Here is a 27,705-nt window from a genome sequence, read left to right as displayed (position 1 = left end):
TGTAGATCTATTGTTTTTTCCGGAAATGGGCAAGTTTAAAATAAAAGATCTATATTAATATCTTATATCAAAATGGAAGTGTTTGAACTTTAGCTGCCACGGAGAAATGGTTCAAGCATTTAGATACAAAGTTACAATATGAGACTATGTTCTTATGCAGAGAAGCCAAAAAAAAAGAGGCTAAGTATCTGCCTCAATCCATTTCAGCTAAAGTCAATTTTTTTTTACCCTTTATCCTATTGCTGCTTTAATTAAAGTACTTTTGTTTTTCTCGTTCTTATCTTTAACAAGTTGAAATATTCATTTCTAATATTATATTTGCTTATAAAAGCTTTAAAGCAATGCATATTTATTATTGTCCCCGATTTAATTGTAAATATTATTGATAACCAGAGACACCCATGTCTCTGATCCAATGAGGATTAGAAAGATACATAGGTTTTGATTCCAAATAACTTTATTAATTCAATTATAAATCCTCAACGGCGGTTGGAAGCCCACCCACGGATCGATAGGTACCAGCTTGTCGGGAAAGTAGTGACGGCTTGTGCGCAGTGTTGACTACATAGCTGCTGTTGGTCATGAAATTGTGGAGCTTAAAACTCTATGAAGTCCCTGGCCCACAACGGGCTGCAATAAAAATGTTTACTTAAGCGTACTGCAGCGGGAATCCTTTACTTTTTAGTTTGAACATAACCGGTATATATACCATGACCGAAATGTTCTCATACAACTTTTGAACCACGCTAAAGAATTATATTAAGTGTAACAGTAGTCGTAATTCATTTCAGAAAATTTAGTGTAAAGTATATATAAACTATTTCAAGCCCATATGTTGAACTACTTATAATTTTTCTATATCTACTATCTTTTTCTATTTTTAAAATGACTTTTTTCCCTTTAAAAATTCCAGTAGTCAGGATATTAACCTCTCGAAATCCAATTGTATACCATTTTTTCTAACATTTAATGTCGATAATCTGCTAATAGTAATAGTAAAAAAATTAAGATTAAGAATTTAAAAAAATTATTAATTTCTGTTAAAATAATTTAAGATACTAATGATTTTAATTTTTAAAAAAAATTATTTTTAAATTGCCATAAAATTGGTACATTGTTTCACTACGTATGAAAACAAAACCATAAGAGGCAATCAATCAAATAGGCAATTTAATGTCAAATTAACTTAACCTATTTCCATCTCGTAACGGTTCATAACATTTTTATTAACTTGCATTTAGTGCTGTTACAAAATGAATTTTAACAACTACAACACAAAAGGAAATTAGAAAATGAAAAATTACTTGTAATATTCTTGGTTCATAAAACTAAATTTATTTAGTATTATAAAATAAATGTATATAATGTTTAATTAATTTTTTTAAAAAAATCCTTTTTTAACTTATTTCTAAAAGTTAATAGTTTTTATGCCATCTAATAGTTCACTCAAATTAGGAAAAATAATGGAAAAAAATTTATTAAGTTTTGAAACTTTCGGAAAATACTCATATGCAGTCTAGGAAAGGAAAACAAAAATATTTCCACTTCCTGAAGGGGTGCTTCCCCCCTAATACTATAAATTTTAGGGACTTTATTTTTAACTACACGAAAATAACATTTTTACGATTCTTTATTTTTTTAAACGATTAAATATTAGAATATAAATTCTATGGGTTCTAGTAAGGAATAAAAAAACTGTTTATAATACCTGAGGATGACATTTCCACCCAACCCCACCCCGAAACCTCACCCTTAAAAAAAATTTTTCCAATTAAATTTTGGGTTTTAGTTTTTATGGATTTTAATAAGTAAAAAAGAAAAAGATTTTCTTTTTGAGAATGACATTTCCTTTCTCTCCCCCTAAAACTATAAATTCTAGATTTCCAAATAAAGTTCTTATGCTGATTATTATTTACAATTTTAAGCAACTAAACAATAAAAAATAATTTACATAGATTGTCAGAATGAAAAAAAAAAAATTTATGACCCCTCCCTTCTAAAATCTTAAATTTTAAATGCTTTCCAAATAAATTTTTTACGGAATTTTTTTATTTTTTGAGCAATTAAATGTTAGAATATAACTTACATGGGATCAATTAATGAATAAAAATAGTTCTTATCCTCTGAGGTTGATATTCTCCCTCACTCTAAAGCCTTAAATTTTAGCTAAAATTAGGTTAAGAAACGATTATTTTTTTACAGAAATTGTTTTAAATTTTTAAGCAGTTAAACAATGTAATGTAATTGAAATGGATATTTTTTTTTTAAAAAATTCCCTATCCTTGGGGATGAAATTTTCTCCCATCCCCTTAAACCTTATATTAATGAAACTTGCCTGTTTGAATTTTTACACTTTTTTTTTTCAGTTTTCAAGTAATCAGTCGTTGAGAATATAACTCATGTAGGTATATTAAAGACAATAAAAGTTTCCAACTGGCTGTTGACACCACTTATTATTAACTGTTAACTCTGCAAAAAATAGCCAATTGACAAATTCGTAATCGTAAATTTTCATTTCTAGCTTTGTTTTTAAATAAAAATTTTTGAAATTTTCGTTTGTTGCAAGATATCTTACATAGGAACGCGTAACCCCTTTAAACTGTTCCCGTACCCCTGGGGGTACGCGTACCACACTTTGGGAAACACTGCTTTAAGGTTCTAGATAGTACTTATTTTTCAATTTAATTGTGCATTGAAAGTAGGAAGCTTTCATCAGTTCTTTAAATTGAATCTAGGATCATAGAAAATTTTGGAAGCAGTGAGATGAAGCAATATCACAGCCATTTCATTCGTGAAAAAATAAGATTAAATCCTTCCTCTCATTTAGAATGGTAGAATTTTGTAAGTCTATTGAATTGCGAAATCTTGTTTTTATATTTCCTTTCCCTTCTTTCAACAGAAGGATTTTTTTCTTTGTAGAACAAGAGCACTGAGTAATATGATGAGATCAACATCTTGTTCAACAACTACTTGCCTGTTTTTTAAAAATAAAGCATCAATTGTATTTCTAGCAATACACTGGCCGTAGTATTTAAACATACAACTATTTTATAATTCAATTTCTCAGGAACTATTCAACTGATTTCGCACAAATTTTGTATTTTGGCATATAAAATTATATTCTTTAAAATAATGTAAACAATTGTATACCTCACAATTTAAAATTCTTTCGGCTATTATTAAAGAAAACAATAAAAAATAATAAATATTTACAAAATAAATTTTTTTCCATAGAATTATCTTTGTATAAAAGAATTTTATAATTGTTTGAAAAAATTTTTCAATTCGCTTAAAAAGTTCTCAAAATATGGTGAAAAATAAAATAAACATTATGAGGTCCAAACTTTGGATTACTTTCCTAATTAAACTATGAATACCAAAATTTCAAGATTTCGGCTACGCTCGATATTTCGAGGGTCAGAAATCCGAATCGGCTGAAAAAAGATGTGTAGAAAAAGTAAGTTTTTATGTCTGATTTCATAATTCAAAATATCCTCTATATTAATTAATTAGAATATTTTAGGTGACCCCCTAGAACCAATAAGATTGAGTCCTAGAACGTGAAGATCCGATCATTAGATCGGAAGTTATTCAGGGTGGTCCGTTTAGGTCCAAGGTTTCTGGATTTTAATCAGGACAAAAAAAAAAGCCAGTTGGTTTGTTTTTTATCGGTTTAAACCACTTAAAAAAGTCTGGCTAAAATTTTAAAAAAAGCTGGCTTTTATTAAAACTTATATTTTTCAAAAACTGTAGCAAGATAAAAGCGGTATAAAATTGTTATTTACTATATTCACGTGATTACATGTTCAAAACATTATGCAGCAGCCACTTATCAAAACTGTTATGTAAGAACTTTAACCTGGGAAATATTAAATTCCATAATTTTAATTAGAACTACAATTAGAAGAAATAATTTTTTTAATGCAGGTTATACATAAATGAACAAAAAACACAAAATCAACAATAATTAGTAATTATCTAACTTTTCAAACAAATTGTATTAACTGTTTTGAACAAATCACACAGAGTTTTATAGAAAATGCCTAATTTATCAAAAATAATTTAGCACAATTTCAAAAAAAAAAAAACTTTTTTAATTTAAAGCTGCTGATTTAGAACATGAAATAGGTTTGAAACAATTTCAGACAAATATGTCTGGTTTTGAAGTTTAGCAGCAAATGCATCACTCTAATTATTAACATTTTATCTATTTATGGAAATAAATGCCCTTTAAAAAAGTAAAAAATAAACTTTAACTTAAAAATTCAAAAAGGAAACAAATGTGTGAAGAAAAATGACCTCAATAATAAAGTTAATCTGTAGGGAAAAAATATAAATTAGCACATCAATAATTTTATTTTTGATATAATGAAAAAAGAAAACTTTCTGTGCTTTATTAAAATAATTCTTATCAGTCATAAATTTTATGTGGAACTAAAAGTAAAGGAAGACAAGGTAGGTTGAACCTAGTAGCACGTTGGACCTGACTTAATTATTTTAATGCTTCTAAATAGTTTTGTTTGATTTTTCCAGTAACTAGTTGCACCCCCACAGATCCTATGAAAGAATCACACGACACAGTTAAAAGTTAAAATGTGCCCTTTTTATCTCAAAAGGTTATATTTTAGGACAGCTAAGTAATTATACCTTATTTATCTTGAAAATTTTTTAAAAACTTGACTTACACAACTCTGAAATAAATAATAAAATTTCAAGGACTAGAAGCTAATAAAAAATGTACATAAGAATTACTTAAATTAATCTTATATACAAATATGTAATTCATTAATTTTCTTTACAGACATTACAATAAGCTAATTTTATTCACATTAAATAATAAAATTAGTCAGAAATATTGCATTTAACTTTTTGTCAAAGTGGAAAAAAAATTGGAATATGTATAGATATCTGGGCAAAAAGAAATTTTAAACAGAATCTATAGTAAAAAAAAATACACAGGAAATATGCTGTGTATTTAGGAATAAAAAATAAATAAATTTTGTCAAAGATTGCATCTTTTGGAGAAGTTCTGAGTAAGAAAAATTTTTTTACTTGTATAAGATTTTGAGATCATGTCTACTATTTTTTTTAGTAAATTAAATTTATATCATGCAATAGTGATAAAAATATTTTTTATATGCAACAGATCTTGATAAAATAAGAGAGCAAAAAGATTTCTACAATTCTTATTTTTCTCAAACCTCTTTCAGGAAATATCAGGCTTTTCTCAGCACAGTTATTGTTTCATATGCCCTTTAATAACTTTAATTTGCTATAAACCATCTTAACTGCTAAGTCATATTAAATTTTTAAAAATCAGTTAGTACTTATCAGTCAGTTAGTGTCAAATATTTGTTTTCATTAAATTTCAAAACTAATTGCAGTAAGACTGATTTCCTTTTAGTTTTATATAATTGAAGACTCATTTTATTTATATTTAGAAATTAAAATGAAAAATGCATTTATAAAGAAAATAGGTGAGCCAATTACTAAATCAGAGATGAAATTTATCCTTAAATATTTTTTCTGAACAGAGTTTTGTCACAAGAACCAAAGTGCCCAGCCTTGGGCTACATAGGTCCAGTTGTCAAGGATTCTTTTAAAAATTAATTTTAAAATTTTTTAACAGAACACATTTAAAAAAATTATGAACAGTGAAAAGAAGGCAATTTACCTTGAAGAGAAAAATCAAACTGTAAAGACAATTTTTTAATGAGATAAAAAAATACAAACTGAAAAGTGGAACCAACTAACGCTGATTTCTCCTATACTATACACATAAAACAAAATCTTTCCATTCATGGATAGATTTGTAAAACTAATAATATAAAATAAAAGTTCCACTTATTATCAACTTATTAATAAAAAAAATAATGAGCACAAAAAGGTTTAACCAATAAATTTATGAACTTTAAACAAAATTAATCATATCATTTTAGCAATAACTAATTTTATTATACCTTACACTAAAAATATTATGTACTTAAAAACTGACAAATTTACAAACTAAATTTTACTAATGAAAAAAAATTAACAAAATAAAAAAATGATTAAAAATTTCAGATTGAAGGAAATAAAAAGAAAAAGCTAAATATTTAAAATATTAAAGAATAAATAATTAGATTTTGTGATAATAATAATAAAAGATGATAAAACTAACATTAAAAGTCACAATTATTAGTACACCAAAATAACTAAAAACAGCATATGAATATTCTCAGCAATATCTTCTTCAGAGTACAATACAGAACAGACAAATGAATGACTGTCATCCTTTTCTCTCTATTTTATTGTCTATTGAAATTATGCTAAAACGTAACGCTTGGAACTAGTATGCCATTTTTAACATAATAATTAATAGTTCTAGCTTTAGTTTTTGATCTTCCTTATTGTCTGTGTTTTAAGTGATACTTTCTGCGAATATGCCAAAACTTGTTCAGGTGGCATGAAAGAAAAAAAGCTACATTGGGCTACAAAAAGCTTGGGATGCATAATTCTTGATCATTAAAATAAAAAACAATTTCTTGTACTAGAAAAGAATATAAAAAAAAGATGAATACTAACAGAAGAAACAGAACAAGTAAAGATAAATTCACAATTATGGTGATTTCAGCTCAGAATGCTGTAATAAAAGAACATAAATATGGGAGACTTGTATAATTTAAAATAGGGTTCCACCTTTAAAAAAAGTATCGGAAATATGAAAATTCTGGGTTCTAACGATCTATAGTTTTCAAACTGAAGGAGAGCCACAAAAGATATTTATAAAATTAACATAGATAAATTTCTATTTTTTAATCTATAAAGCAACTCTAGATGTTTATAATTTCAATACAAGAAAACAACTTTGATCAAATATGATTTACTTTGAGAAAAAAATGTATCAGGCCATAAAAAAAAACTTTACATTCACCACAATTTTCTAAAATGCAAATTTTCAAACACGATAATTTTTTGAGCTATATTACTTTTAATAAAATAAAGAATATTTAAATTAAGAAGAATGCAAACAAATCTGGTGAATGAAAACTATCTGATTTAAATTTATGCAATTAGCTAAATATTCTGCTTGTAATCTTTGCAAGTATTCAGAGAATTAACCTTCCCATATTAAAATAAATCATACTGTAAAGCCTGAAATAAAATAACAATTTTAAAGAAATTAAGCAAAAATATTTCTCAACTTCAGAAACCAGCATAAAAATTTAAGAGTTTTTTGGGGACCATTTTAAGAGTTGAAGCTAGTAGTAAAGATATAAAACTTCAAAAACTTCTAACTCAATTAAAAAATAATAGTTATTAATCATAAAAACTGCTTAATTTAAACAAAATTATTTCAAAATCCATGATTCTTGATAAGTAAAGATTTCAGCCAGGTGAATTTCATCATTACATTTTTTAAATTAAAATATCACTATCATTTTTAATAAATTTTAGATCAATACGCAATTTAATCCATTTCTTCTTTTGAATTATTATTCAAAGCTCATCCCTCTTTCAAAAACTCGAAACTACACACGCACACAGATATATACACTGAGTGGCCAAATAATTATGACCACCCCTTCAGTCGTCTGCTTCCATAATCTATAGAGCGCAATGTGCGTCGAACAGTACGTTCAGAGACGTTCACAGTTGCTCCTTGATTAAGATCACTTGCAATTTGTCGCACTGTTGCTCTCCTATTGCGCTGCACAACCCTGGCCAGCCTTCTCTCTGATCGAGCATTCAGTACCCCGTGACGACCACAAGTCTGACGTTNTAAATTACAGCTTCTTAGGGAATTCAAATATTTAAAGAGAAATAATTATCTTTGAACACAAATATATACATAGCTATTTACAGAAATCATTTAAGTGTGTTGGTGAAATATTTATTAGTGTTTAATACCATTTCATCTTATGATGCAATTATAAATCATGAATTAATTATAATTGATGATATAACATTTCTGAACAAAAGCTTTTAAATGTTTATTAATTAGAAATAAAATACATTTTAAAAGATTATGTAATTTTGTATAATATTTAATATATTTCATAATTTTTGATTCGTAATTATTGCTTGCAATACAATATTCCTCACGCCCTCTGAAAAATTACTTCGTGAATATGTGAATCCAATGGTCAGAAATCTCAGGGTAGCCCTATTAATTTTAAATTTGAGAAGAAGAAAAAATATTAAGCCAAAATTACAACAAAATACCTGCTCAGAATATAAGTAAACAAACACAATGTGTGAATAATGTGCAAAAATCATTTGTTGTAAGCAATATTAATTCATGCAGGAATATATACATGAATAGATCCATAATTAATAAATCTAAAATGAACATAACCATAATATGAATTAAAGCGAATTTTTCATTACAACTTTTAAATAAAATATGATAACAAAAACTTTAATTTTTTTCACAGAGAAAAGTTAGAAAACATCTTCACAAATATCTACTCATAATATGTTGAGTTCAATTTAGTGATGATGAGATTGTAGATCTGGATATACTCGTTAGTTCTATCTGCATTTGTAATTTATCTACTCTATTTTGTTGTTATTCATATATTTATTACTGTTATTCAAACTATCATTTCTTTGTCATAATATAATCATTTCATATAAGAGAAATTTAACCTCTCAGGAACGACATGGAGGTTGGTCATTCTGAGGGGTTTCCTCCATTGACGACAAAAAGTTATCGAAAGTATATAATTTTTTGAAAAAGATTTTAATTTTGGTCAGTCATTTTCTAGGTGCGGAAATGCCACTATTGTGGGCATCATGAAAACTGGATCGATGAATAAAATTCACCGTCAATAAAAATAATCCCCACTGATATAATTATAAATAAAACCAAATTTACCAATCATGAATTATGAAACTATTTTAAATAAATGAACAATTATGTTTTTTGTTTAAGTTTGTATTCAATTTTATATAGTAAAAATCGTAAAAATTAGTTAGATTTAAGAAATGAGAAGAGGTTTGCTTGTTTGAGATGCTTAGTTTTTTCTAAAATAACTTAGTTTCAACATTTGTGTCAAAAACCCATTTTTGACAGAGTTTTTAACAATTGTTTAAAACTTAAATTTGTTGTGTAAAAAATAATTATTATCTATCAAAAACATGATGTAATTATAAATAAAAAATACATATTAAATTAATGATCAATCAATTATGCTTTTTAATAATTTTGATATTAAACCCTCATTTTGTTTTAACAACTGGTATAAAAAAAGTTTGTAATATAAAATTATAATTTATTACGAGTATAAGATAATTATAAATAAAAATACAAAAACAATCATCTTATAAAAAATTGCCCATAAATTATCTTGTTCATTGTGTGAAAAAAAATTTCATTTTACTCTCATTCTGACTTCTTTTTTCCCCTGAGCATATGATTACAAAACACTAGTTTTGAAGCCTTTTGTAAGTTTTTTTCCCAAATTTTGAATGAATAAGACGAAAAACTGAAAATATTCTTTCAATTGATGCTGAGCTGCATGAAATAGAGTGTAGACTTACCAAAACTGCTATATTATATACTAAAATTAACATGTATTAGGAAATTTTATTCCAATAACTGTACTTAGTAAATTAAGAACATAAGTATAATGAAGCACATTTTTATACATGATATATAATGTAAATCAAAATTATAATGCAAGTATTGCGCATAATGTAAACAGTTACGTAATTTGATTTCTTATAAAATGTCCCTAATCACATAGAAGAAATTTTCCCCTGGATTTCGACAGTTTTTATCAGTTTTCCATCAGTTATTTTCACTTTCCAGCAGTTTTTCAAAAACCTAATTTTAACATCCAAATATCCCAAACCTGTATAATTTACTTCAAAAATTATGCTTATGAAGCCATTAAATTTTTTTTTTTACTCTTTATACTTCAAACAACAATCATATCTACATACAAAGTGAATTTAAATCTTTGCAGAAAATAATATGCTTTTATAAAAAATTTATTTACAATGTTTCATAGTCTAGGTATTTTGGTATTTATTTACAATGTTTCATAGTCTAGGTTTGAAGAAAAATTTCCAGCCAAAAAAAATAAATTTTACTCAAGCTTAATTCGATGATTTGGCAAGAAAACAAGCCATATATGAAGTCCTTAATTTCGAACATTTGTTCATAGAGTTTCGTTTTTGAAAGTAAATTTTAGGACTTTTCTTTACATTTTTCTTAGTAGCTCATGCATCGTAAAAAAAATAAAACGCTACTTATCAACACAAAAATTTAGAGACTGCAAAAATAGGGGAAGAAAATAAAAAATTGCGAGTTAAGAACCCTCTCAAGACAACTGAATATTGTGAAATTTATCTAAGCAATTTAAATTACATTTGAAGTTTACATTTGAATTTTTACATTTTGAAGCAATAATTTAATATACGGAATTGTTCGGAATTCAAATTCATTTTTTTAAATTCTCTAAATTTTATTTTTTTTAATTCTTCATGTGTTTTTCCTTAAAGTGCCCTTTGGATTTCACCATTATAATATCTAATTCCTTAATGAATTTATGGATCCTGAGAGCAATATTCTTTACATAAATTACTACAATATGGGAAATGTGTAAAATTTTTGAGAATAATATGTAATCATATTCCTTATAACACATTTGTAATCACATTCTTTATAGATTAAGTTTTCTCATTTAACTGTTTTAAGGGAATTATTAGGAAAACTATTTAAAAAATGCTAGAAATTGCTTCTTTGTTAAAAAAAGGGGCAGCAGGTTGCACAAAATTACTACTTATGACACATGTTGTCAACCACTAGATTAGAGCATAGCTAAGAGCAGATTAAGAGGAATTTTGTGAAAAAGCAACCTTTTTTTCTAAAAATTAAGTGGAACTGAAAAAGTTATCACATCACTGATCATGAATAAGTTATCAAATCAGTTTAACCAGCTTATGGCGCTTAACATGGTATAGCCTGCCATTCTGGCTAACCAGCAGTAAACAAAAAGTTTATAATTTACAAATAAAATTTATCTGAAAACACCCATTTGCCAACAAATATTGATCAAAATCTATTTTTCATGTAAATGAGAAATAATGCTCTAGAAATACATTTAGTTAACATTGCAAAGAAATAATAAGTAAAAGTAAATGTTTTACTATTACTAATAAAAGAATTTATTATTCAGTGGTCTGTTTAGGTTTTTATGAGGAGTACCTATTTCGTGAAAATTTAGACAAAATTTGTGAAAATTAAAAATTATATTAAAAAATCAACACAAAAATATGGTACAGTAAGAAGATGTTTTCAATAATTGTCACTACAAATAAAAATCATTTATGACTGGTAAATTTTTATATATTTTTCCCTGTATATTCAAAAATAATTCTGCTATTGCAAAATTTTGGGCGTAAAATTGTATCTAAATTTAAAAATCATAGTCAATTGTTAAATTTCGACTTGAATTTTAAAAATAACATGCATTTAACAGTACTTGCACTAAAAGTTATTTTCATTATGAGAACATTTCCCACATAGTCATAGAAAAAAGTTTCAGAGGAAAAAGTTTTCATAAAAAATAAAGGTCTGTTAGAAGAAATTTAGAACAATGTTCGAATATTCAGAATAATGTCCAAATTTCAACTTCCTGTAAAGTTTCCTCATGGTTTAATTTAAAAAAAAAAAAAAAACTCTCTATAATATGGCGTAAGCGGCTGGTTAGGCTACCACACCACACTATCTGACCAAGCAAATACTACCTATTCATCTATGCTTAATTAACTCAGGATTTATCGTTTCTTATCGGTACATAAAAACAAAGTTTTAAGTGATGATGATGGGGGGATGAGAATATTAGAACTTGCTTTTTAAAAAACATTTTCTGAAACTACCGTTTTTTCTAAAGTTGAATTTGAAAAGATACTGCTAAATGGTAGTAAATTTGATCTGGACAGACTCTTGTTATTAAACATTTATAATCATATTCGTGACATAAAATACATAATCACATACATAATTACAATCAATTCAGACATAAAATACTAAATTAGTTCAAAAGAAATACATTTCAAAAACCTATGCAAAACAACTGACTAAACAGCTTAGAAATGAAAAATAGAAAAATAAGAAAGTACTAGAATATTTTCTTAGCAATCCCTATAAATAGTCATACTGTGTGTATAATATTTATTAAATATTTAATAAACTGCAATTATAAAACTTTAATAAGATAAAATAAAAATTAATATGAAAAAAAATTTAAAAAGTTATTTACCTTAGCAATCAGAGATTTTGTCTGTAAATAAAATGCCTCGATGGTTGCACTGTCTCGAAGTTGTGTTATACTTTCTATATAATATCTGAAAAATAAAGAGAAAGTTATATATTTTAATGCAATAAAAAAAGATAACTATAATTTTACAGTGCATAGTCAAAATTCATTAAATGATGTATACCAGCAATTATAACATTCTTTTTCATTGTAGAATCGAACAAACCGAAAACAACTATCTTTGTTACCATCATTCAAATAATTTGCAAATAATAAAACAGTTATTTATGTTTCAAATTAGCCTCAATGATACCCAAAATTGTCTTCTGAAAATAATGTCTTGCAAAGTATTTCCAACATATAGATCTGGTACTATACTAAAAATTTGCTGTTTAAATAAAAAAAATTTATGTCCTTCTGTTAGCAAAAAATGTTTCAAATTTGAAAGATGGCCATCCTTGAGGGATGATGAACAGGGCGAACTGACGGGAGAGTGTAGCATTAAATTAATAAAAATTTTAGTTTTGGAAAACTCTCATTTGAATATCACATTGAATATGAAAAACAAATTTGAAAAAATGCACAATTGTTTTATATTACCTTTAAAACAATTTTGATTAATGGTCAAAATAATATGCCAAATTCTATATGGTATCATCATTCATTTTAAAATACACATTTAATAACTGCAAGTACACGATAAAAGAATGTTACTAATGTATTGCAACACAAATGTATATCCAGAGTTCTGCCTAAGCGTTTTTAAAAAGGGGGTCTGCCCTTTAATCCTTATATCTTTGTCCTATCTGTAAGCTGATTATCTCTTAAAAACACTGCCTTTTTACTCATATTCAATTTTTGAAAATATTAATTCACTGTTTAAATAATAACTAGGAGGCTTCGCCCCCTGCTCGCTGGCGCTCGCCAACCCCCAGAACTGCTTTCACAGTTCATTTCGGATTGCTTCGCAATCCGATGCTCGCTTTGCTCGTTCATTGGATATGTTCTTAACGTCTAGCTTTTGTATACTTTTTTGAACACTGAAGTTCCGAAAACTTTTCACTGTAGAAAATTCTAAACCTGTGCATTTCAATATTAATTTGAAATTGCAAACAGTTCACATATTTTTTTAATCACACTATTCTAAATTTCAGTTGTTGAGAAAAGTAACTGGTGGTAGGTNAGACATAAAATACTAAATTAGTTAAAAACAATTACATTTCAAAAACCTATGCAAAACAACTGACTAAAGAGCTTAGAAATGAAAAATAAGAAAGTGCTAGAATATTTTCTTAGCAATACTTGTAAATAGTCATACTGTGTGCATATTTATTAAATATTTAATAAACTGTAATAATAAAACTATAGTAATAAAATAAAATAAAAATTGAAATGAAAAAGAATTAAAAAGTTATTTACCTTAGCAATCAGAGATTTTGTCTGTAAATAAAAGGCCTCGATGGTTGCACTGTCTCGAAGTTGTGTTATACTTTCTATATAATATCTGAAAAATAAAGAGAAAGTTATATATTTTAATGCAATAAAAAAAGATAACTATTATTTTACAGTGCATAGTCAAAATTCATTAAATTATGTAAACTAGCAATTATAACATTCTTTTTCATTGTAGAATCGAACAAACCGAAAACAACTATTTTTGTTACCATCATTCAAATAGTTTGCAAATAATAAAACAGTTACTTATGTTTCAAATTAGCCTCAATGATACCAAAATTGTAAAATAAAATAAAACACATTAAAACCTTTAAACAAGAAAAATAGAGATTTCAAAAGAAATGTAAGTTTCTTCCCTGTCCTTTTTTACCTCGAAATTACATTCCCTTTAAAGTCTCTATTTTTCTTTTTGCTTTTAAAACTTATATAAATCCTTTAACTAAGTTTTAATAACTCATAATTATCTCTATAGAACTTTTATTTTTAGCTGTAAATTGTTATTAAGTAATATCACACAAATGGAACTTATGTTCTTGTTAATGATCAGAAAATACCAGTCTGTCAATATTTGATTTCTAAGTAATACTAATATTTTTGAGTAATACTATTATATTGTCAAGACGTCCGAGCCCACCCTAGCCCAAGATACACCTGATTATTTAAGAGTCCAAAATATACAGCGAATAAAGGTCAATTTTTGCAGTCTCGTCTCTTGGCCTTTCATCTCTAAATAAGGAAATTAGTAAATTAAAACCTTTTTACTCACTATCCTTAGATAGAAAAAGAAGAGTAAACTGAACCAACTGAAACTCTAAGTAACTAAAATGAAAATTAAAACAGAAAATCAAAAGCTAAATAAAGTCATTTGACGGTTAGTGTTAGTTTCATGAAGTAAAAGCACTGAACAAAAGTAGCTGATTGCTCTAAAATTTTAATGTCTTATAAATTTTACATTTTTGATAACTGATAATCAAGTGTTTGTTTAAAAGTAGTCAAAAATTTACGAACATTTTATAATGAATCTGGACCTTCCCGAGCCTAAAAACTTTTTTCAATGAATGAGCCAGTTCACGGGCTCAGTCATGGACTCAGCCCGCCTCATATTTCTGCATCTCGCATTACCTTCTCAAGAGCAATGTAAAATAGCAAACATAATAAGACTTCACCCTACCGTAAGCTTTTATCAGTGTAGAATGCATCTAAAAGTGCATTCGGCATTTTGGTTCAGGCATTTTACTTGCTTAAGTGAAGCCTAGACCAATCGGATTCGTTTGTAAGCATTCCAAGCTCATTAAATGTGTTATATAGCTCATCTCTTTTCATGCTATCACACGCAGCTTTAAAATCTATGAAGAAATGATAGGTGTCTATGCTCAACTCTTGCTCTTTCTATAGATCAGTCTAAGCATATTTCTATATTTCATAGTCTAAGCATATTTCTATATGCTGCATTTGATCTATAGTCGGTCTTCCTCTGATAAATCCACATTGGTAAGGTCCAAGAATTTTTGTGACATAAAGCAACAGCCATTTGAAAAAGATGATGAAGAATATTTTAAATGCAGTATTCAGCAGGGAAATATTTCTGCAATTTCCACATTCTACTTTGGCTTCTGTTTTGTGAATCGGGCATATAGAGCTTCAACCTACTGAACCATCTTCTCCATACCCCAGTTAAAGCTGATGATTTCATATGCGTTTTTGTAACATACAACGATTAGTTGGAAATTCGCAGAGAGGAACTTTCTTAAGTTAAAACTTTTTAATTTCCCACTTTTTATGAGCTTTAAAAAATTTTCTAATTCAAAAAATTACACTTATCGTCAATCAATCGATTACACTTATCGATAATCAAATAAAAAGAATACTTTTTAATATTTTTTTTAATACATAGTATAATGAATTATTTCATCCTTTTTGTAAATATTTTTAACTAGTCATAAGATTAACAGCCGAAGAGAGTATTACTAATTGATACATGATGTATGGTTATCATAGAGAAATATAATTAAAAGAATTATAAAATTTTAAAAGTTCATTATTACACACTTCAAATTAATTGTTGTACATAAATTTAGTTTTACAAAAAAGTCTAGTAACATTTGAATGAATGTTAAGTTAAATATCGGCACAATGGTCTGTATCAATTTGGTCATTGGATTGATATTATTTTTAAAGCAAGCAAAGCATCACCACTTCGTGTGTCAGTTTATAAAAAACTCTTTTTTTTTTCAGTTTTTTTTCTTCTTTTTTTTTTCATGATTTTTTTCTACAATGTTAACTTTGTCTTCTGAAAATAATGTCTTGCAAAGTATTTCCAAAATATAGATCAGGTACTATACTAAAAATTTGCTGTTTAAATAAAAAAAAATTATATGCCCTTTTGTTAGCAAAAAATGTTTCAAATTTGGAAGATGGCCATCCTGAGGGGTGATGAACAGGGCGAACTGACGGGAGAGTGTAGCATTAAATTAATAAAAATCTTAGTTTCGGAAAACTCTCATTTGAATATCACATCAAATATGAAAAACAAATTTGAAAAAATGCACAATTGTATTATATCACCTTTAAAAGAATTCTGATTAATGTTCAAAATAATATACCAAATTCTACATGGTATTATCATTCATTTTAAAATACACATTTAATAACTGCAAGCACATGATAAAAGTATGTTAATAATGTATGTTAGTAATGTAAAGTATGTTACAACACAAATGTATATCCAGAGTTCTCCCCAAGCGTTTTTAAAAGGGCGGACTGCCCTGCTTGCCCTTTAATCTTTATAAATGCACCCTCTTTGTCCCTTCTGTAAAAATAAGCAGATTATCTCTTAAAAACACTGCCTTTTCACTCATTCAATTTTTAAAAACATTAATTCCCTGTTTAAATAATAATTACAGACTGGTAAATTATCTGTGTTTATAGGTTTAATTCTGATTACTATTACAAATATTTACTTTCTTATGATTATTTAGAATTTGTTAAATTTTCATAAGTATCTCTTTTTTTCCAAGATTGATTTTTCAAATTTCTTGATGGTATAAATTTTTAAAATTATTTTTTAAATAAATAACGTTTTCTTTTTAAAAAAAAACGCAACTTTAAATGTTTATTTTCTTATAATTTTAAATTAAAACTGTATTAAAATCTTTCAAATTGTTAAATAAATTAATAATTTTAAGTTTACTTTTTTGAAAAAAATTTAGAACCAGAGATAATCTATCAGCATGCCTTTTATTATTTTTATGAACTATAAATTTTTCTCTTATTCCGATAATGAGAGAGAATTATTTTTTGAAATATAGAAATAAAATAGTGTAAAAAGGTTAATTGCTGAAGATCAAATTCAGTTATTACACAATATTACATGTTTTATAAATTTTTACGGTGATAAAAGAGTGCCCTTCCAAAACTTATAATGCTCTTTTCTGAGAGGCAGCACCTTGCCCTTTTTTATTCCAAGGGAAAACTCAGGTATATCATATCTCCCAACTTACTTAATACGAAAATATAGAATTATAGTGGATCCTTTCTCGCTGTTCTTTTTCGGAAAGTCATGTTCCAAAACGCGTTTATCAAGAGACAACCATGAATATTGACCTCTGAAATATAAGAGCATAAAAATTAAAAACTCACATGAAAGACAAGATGTAAATCAATCATTAAAATCTAATGAGTTCACGAAATCAATAAAATAAATAGAAATGACTTAATAACTTACGTATCATCAATAAAAGCTATTCCAAAATAATCTTTCTCCTTAAGATTAAAATGAGAAGCAACAATGTCTAATAATTCACCACCATACAGTCTAGACTAAAAAAATGAAGGAAGAAAAACTTTTTAGAATGATTAAAGTAATAAAAAAAGATATTAACAATAAAAAATTTAAAAAATAATTCTAAAGATAAAGCAAAATTAACAGAGGTTGACACCTCTTACAAGTTATACTCAATTATATTTTTTATTGACATAAAACCCTCATAACTTCAAAACTATTAGAGCTCTTTTTCTTCTAAGAACTCCAACCCAGAGCAGGCTGGAGTCGTCCCAACAAGATTTTTCCCTCAAAGTCTATCACATGCCTATTTCCTCATAAAGGTCGCCTTGTTAAAGGTTAACCACTTAGTGGGATTGTAATCATCTGGTCTATATAAGTAACCAAGATATTTTATTTGGCTCCATTTGATGACTTTTATTATGTTTGGTTACTTTTTTTACAACCATCGCTGAACAGCCAACCCAATTTTGGGTTTAAGACTATTAATGTTCAACTCCTTAGCCTTGTAATTTTGAGCACAAACCAGAAGACAATGGAACTCCTGGATCAAGTGTTGGGAGAAATTTGCTTTCATGGAGTGGAAAACCACAAAAACATCCCATGCTTAGCCTGACGGCAAGGGGACTCTAGCACATGATCCGTCTACCACTGAGGATATTTAAAGACAGCACTGTGATTGGTGCAAACTGAGTACGGAATTTGTATTGACCAGTCATCACCGGGATTTGAACTAGGTTCACCTCATTGGAAGGCAAAAGCTCTATCCCCTGTGCTACCGCGACTCCTGTTTGATTGCTTAAAACAATTAAAAATTTCAAAATTGAAAAGAATTCGCCAGACATTTTTTTTTAAAGACAGCAATTGAAATTTTGTGCAGCATTTTTCTTTCAAGCACGAGTATCCTGTTTCAAATATATTTACTCAGTGCCTTGCTTGTACTGTTATAAAGGATTACTGGTCAGATTTATACACAATGATTCTTGTCCTAGTGCTAATGAGTCATAAAAGTTGGTTTTTAAACTGGAGTAGCATCTGTTTACCAGCATCAATTAGCGAAAACTACTAAACCTATAAACTTAATATTAATCTCATTCAATCCAGCCTTAAAAATTATATAAGGTTATAAAAAATTATTTAAATTCCTACTACAGCAATGACAGTCACGAATAATTACAGCAATTGTAAAAAACAGGGGGCAGAGTACCCCAGTCACTTCATTAGACGTGTTGTAAAATTGAAAACTTTTTTTTTAAATTGCCACATTTAATATAGCAGGGTTGCCACAGAAAAAATGAACAAAATAGTTGCTTTTAGTAGCTTAAAACATGAAAATAGTAGCCAAAAACTAGGAAAATAGCTGCCTAAATAAGAACAAAAATTCATCAAAAATATTGACTAAAATTTTGTTAAGGACCTAATTGTCATATACCATGATCCATTCAGACAAGTTGGTGGCAAATATGATAATTTTCATATAAGCGTAAATGTTTTTATGTATATATATGAAAAGTGCTTACTCAAATTCGAAATTCATGCATCGTAATATTGTATTAATCTTCTTCTTTTTTTTCTTTTTTTAAAATCATGCGGAGTTTTGTAGCAATAATCATTGAAAAGGCGATCGAGAAATGAAATAGACTTACAATGGAGTCTGTGCAGATTGAACGAATTAAAAAGTGAACACTTAAATTCGCAATTCAAAATTTTCACAATTTTTTATCTTTTAAGAAAGAAAAAAATTTCAGTGTGTTCAGAAACTATCTTGTGGGGTGCAGATCCCCCCCCCCAATTTATGCATTAAAAAAAAACATTACTAAGAGTACAGAAAAGTTTCCCAATAGTCTCCTTTTCCTGAAAATAGTTGCTTTTTTAGCCTTTTCAGGCAAAAAAAGTTGCCATAGTCGCCTGATGCCAAAAATAGTTGCAAATAGTTGCATTTTAGTCGCCTGTGGCAACCCTGATATAGCTGTTTTACAAAGTGTTCATCCTAATAATTGTGACACATTAAAAAAAAATTTTAATTTAGAATGGAGATGGCAAATTAAAAGTATAATGCAACCCATAATTATCTCATTTTTTATAAAGTTCTGATAATTTTAAAATTATGTACTGCACTGTTATAAAATTCTAAATTAATGAAGAAATATGAAGCATAACTCACTTGTATTATTAAATCTAATCTACGTTCATCAAGCAATACGACCTGACTACGACGGCCCTCGGACATCTGCAACAGAAAAAGATTCAAATTAACATTTGTAAAAAATAATTTTTTTTTTTTATGAATAGCTGAAAGAAATCATGACAGTAAAATATATTTCGCGAAATAAATATTAACACAATCCTTTTTACCTAGTTCATATCATTACTTCAACAATTGTTTAAAAACAGGGGTCATGTTTTTTTTATATATCAGGGGTCTGTCTAGGCTTTTCTGAGAGGTATCTATTTTGTGAAAATTTAGACCTAATTTGTAAAAATTAAAAATTATGTAAAAAAAAAAAAAAGACAACACAAAAATATGGATTTATCCTTTCTTAAGGGATACAAAAGTAAAATTTTATGAAAAAGTATTTTTTGAAACTACTGTAGTTGAATTTGAGAAGATGCCGCTAAACGGTAGTAATTTTGGCCTGGACAGACCCCTTTGTGTCACTTGGATAATTGTTCTCTCTGTAATAATTTACTAAATAAATATTGGGTCCTCTTTCCCTGCCTAAGACCTGTTTTTATCCTTCCTCTCGGCAACGACATTAGATAATATACACTCTATGACAAAAAAAATCGACGCACCAATAAGCAATCATCCCATTGCTTTGAAATTTCGTATGCATGAATTTTATGAACAGATCAGGCTGGAATGATGCCGACTGGGGACGTATAGTCTTTAGCGACGAATCCCGCTTCCAACTGTGTCCTGACGATCATCGAAGACGTGTTTGGAGACGCACAGGGCAGAGGGGGGATCCTGCCTTCACTATTGCACGCCACACCGGCCCTCAACAAGGCATTATGGTCTGGGGTGCCATTTCCTTTGACAGCCGGACCCCTTTGGTCGTCATTAGAGGTACACTTACTGCACAGCGGTACGTCGACGACATCCTAAGACCTGTTTTGCTACCGTTCCTTTTGCAGCGCCCTGGGCTGGTTTTTCAGCAGGACAATGCCAGACCACATACGGCACGTGTTGCTATGAACTGTCTGCAAGCTTGTCAAACTCTTCCTTGGCCTGCCAGATCACCAGATCTCTCTCCCATCGAGCATGTCTGGGATATGATGGGAAGGCGATTGCATCTGGCACGGAATGTTGATGACCTCGTTCGACAATTGGATCGAATTTGGCAGGAAATACCGCAAGAGACCATCCGGGAGCTTTATCGGTCTATGCCACGCCGTGTGGCAGCTTGTATCCAGGCTAGAGGCGGGTCAACACCTTATTGAACTTGTTACTGTAACTCTGCAATAAATTATTCAATTGTTCTGAAATTTTAATCATTTACTATTCTGTACATTGTCTTCCTATCCACCAATTTTCGTTTCAATCGGACAACTCCTTCTTGGTGCGTCGATTTTTTTGTTATAGAGTGTATATTTTAACGATACTTCAAGAACTAACTATATTATTATGTTTAGTTTAATTTTATAAATGTAATTATTATTGAAATATTATTTAAAAAATAAAACACATTTTAAAATATATTTTGATAATCATTCATAAATACATATGATACATGCAAACGCACGATTCAAATTTATCCAGAATGGAATAGAGATTTATCATTATTAACAACTAAATCATTGGCTAAAATAAACAAATCACGAAATTAATTTCATAGATTTATTTTCAGTTCTTAAAATTTTGAATGGCAAAATAAGTGTTGCCTTTATACCTTACCCTAACTGCGGGTTGGCAAATCACTCTGCATAGAATGACTAACCTATGCGCCTTATCTGAATAACATCTTTTTTTAAAAAAAATTTATGCTATTTTATAATTTTCTTATAACATAGCAAGTACTTCAAAAAAAAAATTTTAATATGTGATTTTTGTACAATAGGTGAACGCAATAATACAATGTGTGATCAATACAAAATGTGATTTTGGAAATAAAATTAGGATTTGGTAGAATTTTTATTGCCCTAATTTTTTTTTCCTTCTAAACAATCCATATGCAACTATGACAATCCAATGACAAAATAAGTGTTGCCTTTATACTTTACCTTAACTGCAGGTTGGCAAATCACTCTGCATAGAATAACTAACCTATTCTCCTTATCTGAATAGCATCTTTTAAACCATTTTTTTTTTTTTTTTTTGTGCTACATCATGATAATTTTTTATATCATGGTAAGTATTTCACGAAACAAAAGTTGTTATGTACAATATGTGATCTATACAAAATTTGATTTTTAAGAAAAAATTAGGATTTGGTAAAATTTCATTGCATTTGGTAGAATTTTTGCAAAACAATCCATACGCAATAACTTCTTATTATAGATAAATAAATCCTACACACATATTTATAAAAACTGAATAAAATTTTTTCCTCGTTCTTTATTTTCTATCTGAAAAAATTCAAAAGAAAAATGTAAGATTTTTAAAATGTCATTTAATAAAAACGGTAATTTATAATGTACCACGCGGAAAGTACTTGTGTAATTTTGTCAGTTGAAATTTTTTAAGCCAACAATAATACAAAATTAAAAAAATTATGAAAATTTTAAAAATTTATATATTTGAATGCTATGTAAATTTGAATAAAACAATTGATTTATTTAAAAAAAATCATTTGATTAAATCAATAATTTTTTTAAAAAATCACTTGATTTAAATAGCGCAGCAGATTTAAATCAACGAACCCTGTTTAACTCATTTTAGGACAAGCATATACATTTTCCAAAATGTGGTATGATTTTCATTAAAATATGCTTAGATTTAAAAAAAAAAAAAAAAAACTTTCATGCATGAAAAATAATACTTTATTAATATTAATACATTATGGTAGGTTAGAAATTAAATGATGCATATAACAATAAAATGTTATTGGGTATAAAATGGTAATTTTCTATACAGAATTTGCAACTTTAATCCAAAGTAAACAATATATGTTTAATCTCAAATGAAATAATTATGCTTTTTTAAAATGTTGAATTAGTCAATAACCAATTCAATTTTTTAAAACTTTTTGTAACAGAGGCTGTTTACTCCAATTGAATTAATATTTTATAGATGTCTTCATCGCCCTTAAGAATAGCAAAAAAAAATTTAATTAGTAAAAAATACATACATATATCATGGTATCGATAAAAAAACTATCTATCTATATATTTCTCTTAGACAGCGACAAAAAAAAGCCTCATTACAACTCCCCGAATGGGAATGCTAGAAAATCGACCAATGATTACCGCTAAAAATGTCACATGCCAAATCCAGCTGAGGTGGCTCAACATATAGCGCTTTTAAAAACGGAAACTAAAATAACCAGAGAGAGCATTCTCACCAAATGTGATCTCTTCCGAAATTCACCCTAACAGCTGCAGCAATCTCATACTATTAAGCTAGGCAGAAGTGAGTAGTCTTTGTCGATAGATCTCTATTTTAGTATTTTGTCGAAAGCGTTTTTTTTCACGAATTTATATATTACGAATTTATTTGACGATTTTTGATTTATATCACGAATTNGAAAGGTCCGTTTTTGTAAAATTGTGAAAAAATTACTCGTAATTTGTGAATATAAAATAAACGTTAAGTCACATTCTTTCGACCAAGGTCCGCTTTTGTGAATTTGTGCAAATAGGGTCCGTTACTGCAAAAAAACTTTTTCAATTAGCTTTTAAATTGTAAAGACATACAAGATTATGCTCAACACTGTAAAATTGTAATTAAAAAAATTAAATTTTAAAAAATAAACAGCAATTGCAGCTACTAAATTAGCAATGCAACATATAAATATTTGGTTTTTAGTCTTACTGCTGAACGCAGAATATTCATTTCGGACGAATAAAGGAAGAAGCGTCCGCCGAAAACAAAATTTAGTTCGTTTACATCTGTCTTTCTTCCATCTGTCTTTCCTGGAAAGAGTTTATTCGATTAACTAAACAATAATGAAGATAAACAAATTTGCGAAGGGTCCGATTAAAAGATAAATTATTTTGTGAAGGGTCCATTTTTAAGTTGAAATATTTTGTGAAGGGTCCGTTTTTATGAAAAGATATTTTGTGAACTAGAAATCCTACATATATATTTATAAAACTGCATCAATTTTTTTCCTCGTTCTTAATTTTCTATATGAAAAAATTCAAAAGAAAAATGTAAGATTTTTAAATTGTCATTTAATAAAAACGGTAATTTATAACGTACCACGCGGCAAGTACTTGTGTAATTTTGCCAGTTGAAATTTTTTAAGCCAACAATAATACAAAATTAAAAAAATTATGAAAATTTTAAAAATTTATATATTTGAATGCTATGTATATTTGAATAGAACAATCGATTTATTTAAAAAAAAATCATTTGATTAAATCAATAATTTTTAAAAAAAATCACTTGATTTAAATAGCGCAGCAGATTTAAATCAACGAACCCTATTTAACTCATTTTAGGACAAGCATATACATTTTCCAAAATGTGGTATGATTTTCATCAAAATATGTTTAAATTTAAAAAAAAAAAAAAAAAAAAAAAAAAAAAAAAAAAAAAATTATGCATGAAAAATAATATTTTATTAATATTAATACTTTATGGTAGGTAAGAAATTAAATGATGCATATAACAATAAAATGTTATTGGTAGTAGGGTATAAAATGGTAATTTTCTATACAGAATTTGCAACTTTAATTCAAAGAAAAAAATATATGTTTAATCTCAAATGAAATAATTATGCTTTTTCAAAAAGTTGAATTAGTCAATAACCAATTCAATTTTTTAAAAAATCGCATTTTAAAAATTTTTGTAACAGAGGCTGTTTATTCCAATTGAATTAATATTTTATAGATAGATGTCTTCAACGCCCTTAAGAATAGCAAAAAAAAATTTAATTAGTAAAAAATACATACATATATCATGGTATCGATAAAAAAACTATCTATCTATATATTTCTCTTAGACAGCGACAAAAAAAAGCCTCATTACAACTCCCCGAATGGGAATGCTAGAAAATCGACCAATGATTACCGCTAAAAATGTCACATGCCAAATCCAGCTGAGGTGGCTCAACATATAGCGCTTTTAAAAACGGAAACTAAAATAACCAGAGAGAGCATTCTCACCAAATGTGATCTCTTCCGAAATTCACCCTAACAGCTGCAGCAATCTCATACTATTAAGCTAGGCAGAAGTGAGTAGTCTTTGTCGATAGATCTCTATTTTAGTATTTTGTCGAAAGCGCTTTTTTTCACGAATTTATATATTACGAATTTATTTGACGATTTTTGATTTATATCACGAATTTATTTGTTTTACTAGAATTTATTTGTTTATGCAGGTTTTTCCATTGCAATTCACTTATTTCAATTTTTAATAGACTTAATTATAGCCAAAATTTTAACCTTTTTAAAGAGATATCAGTTTTAGAAATTTTATCTTAAGATTTTATACTATAGCACATTTCTAATAGGTTTAACGAATTACATGTCATTTATTTGAATTCAAATTTATTTTAATGACTTAGTATTTACTAAAAAGATGTAATTTAAAAAAAAAAAAGTTGTTATATGGATTTGAATGATTGTTTTGAATTCTTAGAATTCTGTGCATTTGCAATGTACCTAAGTTAGTAGCGAGCAATTTTCGGGGGTTGGCGAGCGTTAACGAGCAAGGGGCGCAGCCCACTAGTTTACCCTTTATCCGAAAATGGGTTAAAAATAATTTACAATTCAAAATTTTCAGTTGCGAACAGATAATAATTGTTTAAAAGTCTTAAAAAGATTTAGGCATGATTTTCATGGGCTGCAGCCCAGTTACCTGTTTTAAGAAAACTTTTAAGTAAAAAAAAAAAATCTTTTTACTTAACAAATAATTAACTGCCATAAAATATTTAAATGTATACAAAAATGTGCACACCTCTAATAATTGTTATAGTAATTGCTATATCTTACAAAGATCTCATTTCAAGTTAATATTTAGCGCTCAAATAAAAAATAAATATTGGTTCTTATTTTATAATAGGCCAAGTAATTTAGCGAGTCCGTTACTAAAATTATTCACCATATTAAAACATTTATGAATCATTTAAAAATAAATTATATCAACTACTAAACATTTGTTATGAATGAATCAGACTTTTTTTTAATCAAAAAAATGATAGGCAAAACTATAAAATTGTGCACAAAATATAATTAGAACAAAATGCTTTTTGTACTCTTTCAATTCAGTGTTCTAATTCTAAAGTTTTTATTAATCATTTCTGAATTATGCAATTAAAATTTTTATTTTTGTAAAAAAAAAAAGTGTAACTAATTTGATTTCCAATAGATAAAATACCAAAAAAATGCAAGTAAAAAAAGAATAATAATAAGGAATTAATAAAATATGTTTCTGTACAATAAGTAAAATAACAAACGGAACAATTTAACAGCTTCCGATAAAATAATCGTTTTCTTTTTCATTTTTTTCTTCGTAATATTACTAACAGCAATCCTAATGGCCCCAGTTGACTTTAAATATGCTAATTAACTTGTAAAGACGATATTTTAAGGTACAAAAACGAATAAGACTTAAATAAACATAGAATTAAGTCAGATTAATAACGTTAATTTTGCTTTTTGCGTACTTCGCCATTTGTCAGAAAATATTAAAACTATTCAAAACTTTCTTACACACTATTCTAAAATTTCGTTCTTCTAAGATAATTTCAGGCGACATATATTTTTTTTTTTATCTATATATTTTTTCTTGTTATTTAATCTGATAATAGTCAAAAACTTTTGAATGGCAAAGGTAAACAAAATTTATAAATGATTTTAAAAATATTTAATTATAAATGATGACAAAAATTAGAACAAAATCGGTGAAATAGTTCCTGAGTAATAATATTTAAAAAAATAACAATTGGAAATTTTTATTCCCCAAGAAATACTTTTAACGATTTCATTCAAATTTATCGTTTTACCATTAAAATGGTGTAACAATACGTATGCCTTAGAATCGAAAAGGTTTCCAACTATTAATATATTATATAATAAAAAAAAATAATAATAAATAACCCAAAAATATGCGCAGAATCATATTCTGCTAATAGAAGACCAAAGGGGAAGAACGGTTTATATCCATGCAAGATGATTTTGAGAAAAAGGAATTTCAAGGTTTAAGAATGTTAAAAAGCAATAAGTAATTGATTAAAATAGTAATAATTAAAAACAAAGACAAATGTCACAATCATTTATTTACATCCACTAAATTTCAAAGCAGAATTTGTAATTTGTGATGTTTAAAAAAAATTAAAAATCCGGGGCAAACCACCTAGATTTAAATGGTATGAAATCCGAATAAACGGTATGTTTATTCAGAGAAAGTACGTTTTTGTGACTGATTTTGTAACCTAAAATATCGTTTGCAATTATCAACTAGCATGTTTGACGTCACCCCCAGGAACCAATAAGATTGAGTCTTCGAACGGGAATATTTTGGATATTATATCAAAAGTTATTCAAAGTGGTCCGTTATGGGAATAGTAGACAAATGAGATATTAAATGATAAGATTTCAGAACCGTCATTACTTAAACATCAAAACGATGTAGAGTATCTATCAGCTGTTTCAATAACAGTTTGAGATCTGAAAACGTTAAAAAGGAGATCATTTTCTTTTCTGGAAAACGAGCATACAAATCGTGATTTGCATTGCAACAAAATACACTGAATAACAATTAAGAGGTTAAATACAGTAGTACACTACGTAGATTTAAAACTAAAGTTCGATGAACTTTTCAAAATAAAAAATAATAATAAATAAATGAATAAAAACGTGAAAATAATCTTTTCCATATGTTGGAGTATTCACTAACTTCATATTTTCATATTTTTGGTTGGAAACATGCTATGCTTTGTATAACTTTGTAAATAATGATATAATTATTTTTATTTTTTTTTTAAAAAATAAGGAGCGTTGGTCGGCTGTTCAAATCAAGCTCTTATATGATACATTGTTTAATATCGGACAGAATACCCAGTATTAAGCCTAAAAGTCCTGGGGTCATTCCAGTGTACTGTTGAAAAT

At 27.5% G+C, this 27,705-nt stretch overlaps 1 protein-coding gene across 20 annotated transcripts in view; it reads right to left on the bottom strand.

The window, feature by feature from the left end:
- The window catches only part of LOC107442702 (uro-adherence factor A), an 82,388-nt gene that overhangs the window by 34,657 nt on the left and 20,026 nt on the right, over nucleotides 1-27,705 (bottom strand). For 10 of the 20 annotated variants that reach the window (XM_071177366.1, XM_071177359.1, XM_071177357.1 and 7 more), the window contains 4 exons: nucleotides 19,652-19,717; nucleotides 17,431-17,525; nucleotides 17,207-17,311; nucleotides 12,255-12,339 (listed from right to left, as the gene is read on the bottom strand). In XM_071177366.1, coding sequence (XP_071033467.1) covers nucleotides 12,255-12,339; nucleotides 17,207-17,311; nucleotides 17,431-17,525; nucleotides 19,652-19,717 — 351 coding nt within the window. Of the gene's footprint in view, nucleotides 1-12,254; nucleotides 12,340-13,670; nucleotides 13,756-17,206; nucleotides 17,312-17,430; nucleotides 17,526-19,651; nucleotides 19,718-27,705 lie in introns of all 20 variants that reach the window. The other 10 variants (XM_043045643.2, XM_071177363.1, XM_043045642.2 and 7 more) reach the window with 1 other exon arrangement.

The sequence above is a fragment of the Parasteatoda tepidariorum genome, chromosome 2 (genome assembly GCF_043381705.1).
Source record: "Parasteatoda tepidariorum isolate YZ-2023 chromosome 2, CAS_Ptep_4.0, whole genome shotgun sequence".
In the NCBI taxonomy this organism is placed as follows: Eukaryota; Metazoa; Arthropoda; class Arachnida; order Araneae; family Theridiidae; genus Parasteatoda; species Parasteatoda tepidariorum.
Note: the sequence above shows the minus strand (reverse complement) of the source record. Positions and strands in the feature narration are given on the sequence as shown.